General features: G+C 36.2%; 1 protein-coding gene across 1 annotated transcript; it reads right to left on the minus strand.

Annotated features, from left to right (window-relative positions):
- Nucleotides 1-297: 297 nt before the first annotated feature.
- gpr132b (G protein-coupled receptor 132b) lies at nucleotides 298-7,565 on the minus strand. Its single transcript, XM_048208330.1, has 2 exons — nucleotides 7,250-7,565; nucleotides 298-1,560 (listed from the first exon to the last, which is right to left on the minus strand). Exon 2 carries the CDS (start codon nucleotides 1,556-1,558, stop codon nucleotides 476-478), a length of 1,083 nt encoding a protein of 360 aa, XP_048064287.1. The 5' UTR covers nucleotides 1,559-1,560; nucleotides 7,250-7,565; the 3' UTR covers nucleotides 298-475.
- Nucleotides 7,566-9,880: the final 2,315 nt, after the last annotated feature.

Here is a 9,880-nt window from a genome sequence, read left to right on the forward strand (position 1 = left end):
GAGTTGAATCAACTCCACAGCAACTACATAAATTTATCCACTAACCGTTCAGAAACGTCCAGTTTCATTCTAAAAGTTGTAACTTCTTCCTGAGTCTCTCCATCAGTGTCGACTCCGGTTTGAACAATGTAAGGCTGAACACCGTTACTGACAATCCTCATTTTGGCTGCGTGAGATTCTCCAGCTTTGTTGTTGTTGAGCTGTTAAAGCTCCGCCCTCTTCTGGAAAGGGGGCGGGGAGCAGCGGCTCATTTGCATTTAAAGGGATACACACAAAAACGGCATGTTTTTGCTCACACCCAAATAGGAGCAAATTTGGCAAGCTATAATAAATGATCTGTGGGGTATTTTGAGCTGAAACTTCACAGACACATTCTGGGGACACAAGAGACTTATATTACATCTTGTGAAAGGGGCATTATAGATCCCCTTTAAGGTCCAACGTCAAGCCAAAAATGTCCAATGCTTCTACGATTTCAGCATGGCATGGAACAAGTTCTCATTTCATTGCCCTTTGCTGGGACGGGATCTGAATTGCTTTTGGAGCTGTGCATGTTGTGCTGGCTACTGTGCGTCGAGCGCTGACTGGAGATGACTCTGTTACACAGCGACGCCATCCCTCTCCTGATCTCCTGACGGATATTGTTGCTGGAGAGCACGTAAAGAATGGGGTTGATGGCGCTGTTGAAAGTCGACAGTCCCAAAGAGATTTTATAAGGTGTGTAGATGTACTTTTCAAAGTGACACTGCTCCCGCAGCTCGGAGAAGTGGAAGGTGATGGCGCGCACGAGCAAGATAATGTGGTACGGCGCGAAACAGATCAAAAACAGCGCCACCACCGCCACAGCCAGGTAACGCACCTTTTCTTTCTGATGGGGCTGGAGGCCCGTGCTGGCCTGCACGTTTGCAAGAATGGCCCTGTTGGTGAAGATCAGGATGGCGAGGGGGATAAAAAAGCCTATGCAAACCCGAGCGTAGTTGAATGCCATAACCAACTCTGAGCCGTGGCTGGGCTCAAAACAGCGGCGACTCCCTTCAGCAACTTCCCCTTCGCGCATGACGAAGACGGGCGTGTGACCCAAGCCCACTACCATGTAGATGGAAAACGCTATGAGAGCTGCGATCCGCTTCTGGCGAAGACCGCGAGATTCGATCGCGTAGACCACCGCCACATAGCGGTCGATGGACACGCAGCAGAGCAGGAAGATGCTGATGTACATGTTGTTGAAGAACACAAAGCCGGTCACTTTGCAGGCCATGGAGCTCCAGGGCCACTCGTGGTCTCTACTGACGTACACCGCCCACATGGGCAGCGTGAAGAGGTACGTGAGATCGCACACGGACAGGCTGAGCAGGTAGATGCCGAGGACGTTCTTACGACACACCTGGTGGAGGGTGAGGTAGACCGTGACCAAGTTGGCTGGCAGGCCGATGATGAAAACCACAATGTACAGCACCATCAGAGGAATGCGGTCCTCCTGATACGATATCTGACATATCTTCACACTTTGGTTCATTGTTGTCATGATGCCCTGCGCCACAGTGGTTTCATGCATCATATCTAAGGGGAAAAAATAAAGAGAGAAGTGAGAATAAGCAGAGAAAGAGAACTGTAGCAGTACTGCATGTGATGTGGAAGGAAAAAAAGGCACTGCATTTATACTGTATAAAATGACTAATTAGTAAACTATCAGTATACCTATAAGCTCACTTGTAGTCTAGTTGCAGTACAAATGAAGAACATAGTTGTAAACTACACTCTAAAAAATGCTGGGTTGTTTAAATTAAATGGGTTGTGTCTGGATTTTTTAAATTAAATTTTAACCCCAAATTTGGGTTGAAACAACCCAGCGTTTTTTCAGAGTGTAGTTGTGTACTCAAAGTTTACTACAGTTACACTTAAAGTATACACTAAAAAGTGGGCCAATTTAGTCCTAAGTAGTATTGAAGCAGTACACTTACAAGTATACTACACTCTAAAAAATCCACATTGGGTTAAATACGTACAAACCCAGCAGTTGGGTTAAATGTTTACCTGCTGGGTAGTTTTAATTAACTCAACTATTGTTTAAAAATGAATATATGACTGACTTAAAATGAACCCAAAATAGGTTGGAAATTAAAAATCAGACACATAATTATTAGAGGCAACAATAATAATCAAAAAGTGGACATTTATTAATAGGTGTTTATTATTTAATTATTATTTATTAAACTCAATAAATGTTCATTTATGAAACATATTAATAAATGGTAATTTCCAACCTATTTTGGGTTCATTTTAAGTGAGTAATATAGTAATTTTTAAACAATAGTTGAGTTAATTAAAACTACCCAGAATGTTGGGTCAGACATTTAACCCAACCGCTGGGTTTGTCCATTTTTAACCCATCTTAGGTTATTTTTAACCAAGCATTTTCACGCCCAATACATTAATATCAGTATACTTGCTACATAAAGTATATTTAAAAATATATTTGAACTTTACTTAATAAAATTAACTTGAAGTATATTTATTTTTTTTAAGAAACCATTCACACACTTTATTATTTTAATGGCCATATTTTATTTAATCATTGTACTACTTTGTTGTACTAATTCATCCCCTCGTTTATTTAAAAAAAAAACAACGAATCATTGTAATCGAGTTAAATTGTTAAGTCATGAGAACAAATTATTAATATGTGTACACAATATCTTTTTATTTTTCACGTCATGTGCAGGGCTCAACAGTATTGAAATGAAAAAAGGTTAATAATAATTTAATTAAAAAGTTAAATAAAATTAAAAAATAATGTAAAAATAAAAATTAATAAAAAAAATTAATAAAAATAAAAAAATAAAATAAAAATAGCAAGTTTAAAAATAGGTAAAAATAGGTAAACAAAATACACTGCGTTCCAAATTATTATGCAAGAGACAAATCAGTAAGAGTTCTGTACAATAAACATTCAGATTTTAGTTTTTCTAAGAAAATGTTTGTTCGTTTATTTATCCATGTCTTTTTAGATAACTGGTATCAATCTCAGACAAAATAATTTGCCAGATCTATGGAAACCCTACTTAGAGGTCACAGTTCTCATGCAATATGGGAGGAAGAAAGATCTTTCTGAAGATGAAAAGCATGAAATGGTGCAATGTTGTGCAAAAGGCATGAAAACAACTAATATTGTGTGAAACTGAATGGAGATTATCAAATTATCATAAGATTTGTGAGTGATTTAGAGCACAGCAGAACTCGGTCAGATAAAGGCTTATTAATGAAAGTTCCTGTCAAAAAACTTAATTGCATTAAAAGGGCAGCTATAAAAAAGCCAGTGTTGAGCAGCAAACAGGTATTTGAAGCTGCTGGTGTCTCTGGAGTCTCAAGAAGCTCTCCATGCTGGCTGGCAGTTGTGCGTAAAGATGCATTTCAGCCATCACTAACCAAACCTCACAAAGAGAAACATTTACAGTGGGTTTAGAAATACATGAAGACTCATTTTTAAATAGTTTTATTCACTGACTAATGCCGTATTACAACGGATGGTCTAAATGGATGGATTTCTGGATGGTTGGTGAATGGCCACCACGTTCCAACAAGACTGTGACGTCAGCAAGGAGCTGGTGGGTGATGATTTGGGCTGGATTATTGGGAAGTGAGATGGAGGGTATTAAAATGACTTTTGCAAGATATGTGGAGTTCTTAACTGGCCATTTTCAGCTATGGTATAAAAACGAGGATAGTGCATAGTACAATGCACTATTGTACAATGCACTATTCACTATCCCATGCTGCAAAAAAACCTGACAGCAATAAAACTGTTTGAAAATGTATTTCTACACCCACAGTAAATGTTTCTCTTTGTGAGGTTTGGTTAGTGGTGTCTAAAATGCATCTTTACGCACAACTGCCAGCCTGCATGGTGAGGTTCTCAAGACTCCAGAGACACCAGCAGCTTCAAATACCTGTTTACTGCTCAACATTGGCTTTTTTTATAGCTGCCCTTTTAATACAATACATTTTTTTGACAGGAACTTTCCTCAATAAGCCTTTATCTGACCGAGTTCTGCTGTGCTCTAAATCACTCACAAATCTTATGATAATTCGATAATCTCCTTTCAGTTTCACACAATATTAGTTGTTTTCATGCCTTTTGCACAACATTGCACCATTTCATGCTTTTCATCTTCAGAAAGATCTTTCTTCCTCCCCATATTGCATGAGAACTGTGACTTGCTTAATAATGTGGAACGACATCTAAGTAGGGTTTCCATAAATCTGGCAAATTATTTTGTCTGAGATTGATACCAGTTATCTAAAAAGACATGGATAAATAAACAAACAAACATTTTCTTAGAAAAACTAAAATCTGAATGTTTATTGTACTGAAATCTTACTGATATGTCACTTGCATAATAATTTGGAACGCAGTGTATGTAAATGTGTGTTTTAACTAAATATGTTAAGCAAATCTAAATATGTTGAACAAAAAGTTCAAAGGCATTAAAGCCTAAAGTGGCTTCTCTTCTATTTCTGTATTTCACATATATTTGCAAACAATTTGCTATCTTTCAAAGCTGGATTCAGATTCACCCACTGCAACCACCACAAACAACTGAACAAGTTTTTTGACTTCCTGAGAAGCGTTACTCGGACATTTCATCTTACCATCGTACCTTTTTTCTACATCCTTACAGCAGTGCTCACTGTAACAGTACGAGTTCTTTATAAAAATCTTCAACGCTAGTTCACATCCTGTATGTTTAAACTCTAAGTCTTAATTTTTTTTATTAGATTTTTTTTTTTCCATATCAATGGAAGCCACGACTGAAACAACATAATCCTCATATTTTAACTATGCTACAATCTAAAAAATGCTGGGTTAAACAACCCATGTTTGGTTACATATGGACAAACCCTGTGGTTAGGCTGTTTTGACCCAACCTGCGGGTAGTTTTATTTAACCCAACTACTGTTTAAAAGTGACTGTATTTCTTGCTTAAAATGAACCCAAAATAGGTTGGAAATGAACATTTATTAATATGTTTAAAAAAAATGAACATTTATTAATTAGTTTTAATGAATAATAATTAAATAATAAACATTTATTAAATTGCTTATTAATAAATGTTCACCTTTTGATTATTACTGTTGCCTCTAGTAATTATGTGCCTGATTTTTAATTTCCAACATATTTTGGGTTCATTTTAAGCCAGCCATATAGTCATTTTTAAACAATAGTTGAGTTAAATCAAACTAACCAGCAGGTTGGACAAACATTTAACCCAATTTAAGTCCATTTTCAACCCAACTTGGGTTGTTTTTAACCCAACAGTTTTAGAGTGTACATTAGTGAATTGCAAATATCAAACTGTTTTTGCTCATTGAAAAACAATCAGGTCTGAGGTGTTAAAAAAAAAAAAAATGAAGACAGTTTATTCTGCAATAATTCGAACCTACAATCAATATTTCTCTCTTACTTTGATTCAAAAGAATGTTTTGAGGAATTGGACATTGAATTGCGCAACTAAGCGGTTTAGGTCTGACGTGACCGTTAATGTGCAGCAGAAGGTGAAACCCTTCAGTGTTTCTGTCTCATGTCTGATCCAGAGTAAAACACCCCCAGTCCCCTTCATCTCCGCCAAACACAATGTACCACTCCCTGCTTTTGCCCCAGCTAGACAAGACAGCCTCTGAAATATTCATCACGACCCCATCATCCACGGGGAGTAGAGGTGCATCAGAACGGAAACACATAGTGGAAACAAACCACATGAATTGGTACATGAATCACCGCTTTAACGGTCTTGCCGTAGACATTATGTAAATTGAGTGGTAAATGAGACCAAAATGCAATAGGCAGTTATTGAGCAAGACGTTTTAAAGTTCAAACAGTTAAACCACCCACAGCTTATAGGTTTATGTGAAATACACACTGACTAAGAGTCCCTCCTTTACCCGTTTCTCGCTTTTCACAATGGGGAAAAACCTTGACCTTACACAAGAACTCTACTGAGGATTGAGAAAGCAATATTTCAATGACACTGACCGGGACAGCTGAACTGGCAGTAATAATGCCATTGATGGTCAGTGTGAAGAAAAACATGTATACAAAGTCAGTGGAGAGAGAAGGAGGTGTACATTAAGTGCATTAGTCTTCATTGTGTTCTGTGACCTCCTTATAGTCATTAAATCACTGTACGGGTGTTAAGACACACACTGCTGTGACTTTCGGATTACATGAAACCTTTAATGCCCTCGTCTCATATCGTTAGTGTCGAGACACTGGTGATGCTCAGTCAAGTGTACGCGAATGCTTTAGACACTCCAGGCGGATTTTTAGAAACGAGCTCAACCTTATTAGAGATGATGCTCTCTATGAAGATACCAGGCGATATGTGTTATCTGAAATGTATTTTATTTATCATTAATGCACGAGTCTAAATTAAGCTGACATCTTCATTAAATATTAATGATTTCTTTGTTTAATGCTGACAACAAACCTCTCAAGTGCATCTGATTATTATTTTTTTATTTGTCTGCTTTCAATATATGACATTTAACACTTTAGATCCAGTTTTTAAACCTAAGGGTGCCTGAAGGTTTTACAGAGAAGAAACCAAATGAAATTTCCATGTCATTTCCATTATTAAATAACTTTCCACACTATAAAAAAAATAGCTGTAAAAAATAAAAAAATCCATTGAAACAGTAATATACCGTAAAAACAATGCACTGTTTTTACGGTATGTTACTGTTTCATTGGAACTCGTGTTGTTTTTACTGTGTAAATTTTTACAGCTATTTTTTAGTGTAAATAATGATCCGCTCAGGATTATGTCTTGTAGTAATGCTAATGTAAATAAAACAGAGTAATGGAGTAAGTTTTATATGAAAATACTATTTCAAAATTTCACATTTAATTCAATGTTATATTCTGTTTCTTTTTAATTATTTGTTAAATATGCAAGCAATTTCTCAGTGAAATCTTAAGTAAATCTTACACATTTGTTTTTCAGTGTATGTACATTAAAGGAAGATAAAGTGTTTCAGGAAAAAAATCTAGCTTTTATATATATATATATATAAAAGCTAGATTTTTTTCTAGCTCCTGACACTGAAAGTTTGGGTTGAAAAGGTTGCAAATCGCTGCCCTAGATAATTTAAAGCACACAACCACATGAACACATCCTGTTTTTTCTCAGGCATTTCTCAAATAGCCTTTGTAAAAGCAAATCTGACATTTTCTATAAATGTAAATTCTTACCTGTTAGGAATGTGTCCACTCTTCATCTATAACCATTGAAATGGCAGCAGAGCTCATGACAGCCCCTCAGAGCAGCGTGTGAAATGATGAAGAACAGGGCAGCGCGCGCTACACACCCACACCACACGTGATCATCGCACTTCTGCTTTCTTCGACAGCGGGTTCAAATAAAGCACTTTGAATGAATGAGAGAAGATTAAAAAAAAAACTACACCTCTAAACGTGGTGAGAGATGCATATCTAGAACACTTATTTAGGCATCATCGGCGCGTTTTGTGTTTGTGAACGTGAGCAACTGAACGCGCGCGATGCTCTAGAGTGCTGTTGGATGAGCAGGGGATTTTCTTTAACACTTTACCACAACAAAGCGTGCTTAAATCACTCATTTCAAAAGAAAAAAGCCAGCTAGCGTCATATCCTCCAGGAAATAATTTGATATGATCTCAAAAGATGATTAAAAAGTTCAAAATTAACTTTTACTCTTGTTTATAAATAATACAACGATTTATTTTTAATGAAGTGTAAGTTCCAGAGCAGTATATACACGTAACGGGAATGCCCATCTGACGAACCAGCTGACAAAAACTGAAAGAAGAAGCTATAAAGCGAAGATTTACAGTAAGAAGAGTCACTGATGTTACTCACTGGTACAGATAAACAACTAATGTAATCTAATGTCCTAAAATGTAAAATACAGAATGTAGTTCTTACATTGAAAAAAAAAAAAAAAATGATGTGGTCTAGATTAGATTGATATCAAAACCAAAACAACATATGTAAACATTGTGTTGTCATGGGTCTCAAAACATTAATATCTCACTGTCTAACAGTTTCCAGTGAACTAGGTGAAGATTACTAACCATTTGTCAGCATGATATAAATATACAGTGACCTCACTTGTAGGACTAGTGTTTCCATTACCTGTTTCAAAGCTTAACATGTTTATATATATATATATATGTATATATAATAATTGATAGTTTTGATAATTGGTTATTATTACAATTATACAGAATATAAGTTGTGAGTTTTATCAGGCTTGGAATATGGTATAAATACACACTACTGTTCAAAGGTAGTCTCTTCTTCACATTCTGCTTATTTGATCAAAATATTATAATTTTGAATAACTGTTTTAATATATATTTTAAAATTTATTTTATGTGATCAAAGCTGAATTTTCAGCATCATTACTCCAGTCTTCAGTGTCACATGATCCTTCAGAAATCATTCTGATATACTGAAAAATAATACTGATTTTCAGCAATGTTGAAATCTTAATATCTTAATATTTTTTTTATGAAAACTTCGATTCTTTGAAATATATCCATTGCAAAAACCACAAGTTTGTCTGACATGTTTCCTTTTAAATGAGCATTTTCTTACCACCAGGCTCCTATGTTTAGGTTCAGTCAGTTCACTTTAATGGCAATGAAAAGGTTATTAGTCAGTTATTGAAATGCCTTATTTTCAAAAATGTCACTTTAGTCACTTCATTGGTATTTAACTTCTTTTTTGTTTTGCAAAAACCTCTAAGTCTACTGTCTACTTGCTACTGTAACGATGGACAAAACATGATAAAAACTTGCAGCTCGGCAATTGAAAGAGGCTCATATGCACAACGTCATTCATCTTGAAATCATATGATTTAAGTCTTCTGATTGGTTCTTCTGTGGACTGAAGCCCAAAGTATAGTTCACTTTTTACACGTAATCAAGGGTCAGCGTATAGTGTGTGTGACACAAATTTCGTCATCCGAAGTGTATTATAAAAATCCAACGGGTACACTTCTGATGACGAAATTTGCGTCACGCACACTATACGCTGACCCTCGAGTATGCATAAAAAGTGAACTATACTTTGTGCTTATGCTTGTACGCGCAGGTCGCACATGAGCATTTAATTCTTTTTGCAGTAATTAGTTTATCCAGTCGTGCCCTGGGGGGCATCGATTCACAAGATAGTCAAAGAAAAACTGCATAAACAGAACAGACCAGAACACATGCAAGCTACAGCGACAGTGGAGGCCTACATAGACGAGAGATTGTGTGAAGACGTTAAAGTACCATCATTTGTACAACTCTAGCATGAAAGAATACAAAGATGTTTACATTGCTCAAAACTGTGCATGCGTCGGACACCTGTGTACGAGTACGAGTCAAATGAAGTATACGGTCCAAGACTGTGCGCGTACACTAGCGTACACGTAAACAGCAACAAAGTATAACCAGGGCTTTAGAGGCTTTGCTGACAAAGGGAAGTGGCGTTTAGCGGTTTCTGCCAATGAACTGGTATTTCTAAATGGGCTGACGCGGATTTTAAGTGAAAGTATATATCTATGTGCGGAGAGCATTCGCTCAATATCATTATCTCATCTTCATTATATATACACTACCAGTCAAAATTTTGGAAACGGTAAGATTTTTAATGTTTTTAAAAGAAGTTTTCGTCTGCTCACCAAGGCTGCCTTTATTTAATTAAAAATACAGTAAAAACAGTAATATTGTGAAATATTATTACAATTTAAAATAACTGTTTTCTATTTGAAAATATTTTAAAGTGTAATTTATTCCTGTGATCAAAGCTGAATTTTCAGCATCATTACTCCAGTCTTCAGTGTCACATGATCCT

The sequence above is a fragment of the Megalobrama amblycephala genome, linkage group LG11 (assembly GCF_018812025.1).
Source record: "Megalobrama amblycephala isolate DHTTF-2021 linkage group LG11, ASM1881202v1, whole genome shotgun sequence".
Classification (NCBI taxonomy): domain Eukaryota; kingdom Metazoa; phylum Chordata; class Actinopteri; order Cypriniformes; family Xenocyprididae; genus Megalobrama; species Megalobrama amblycephala.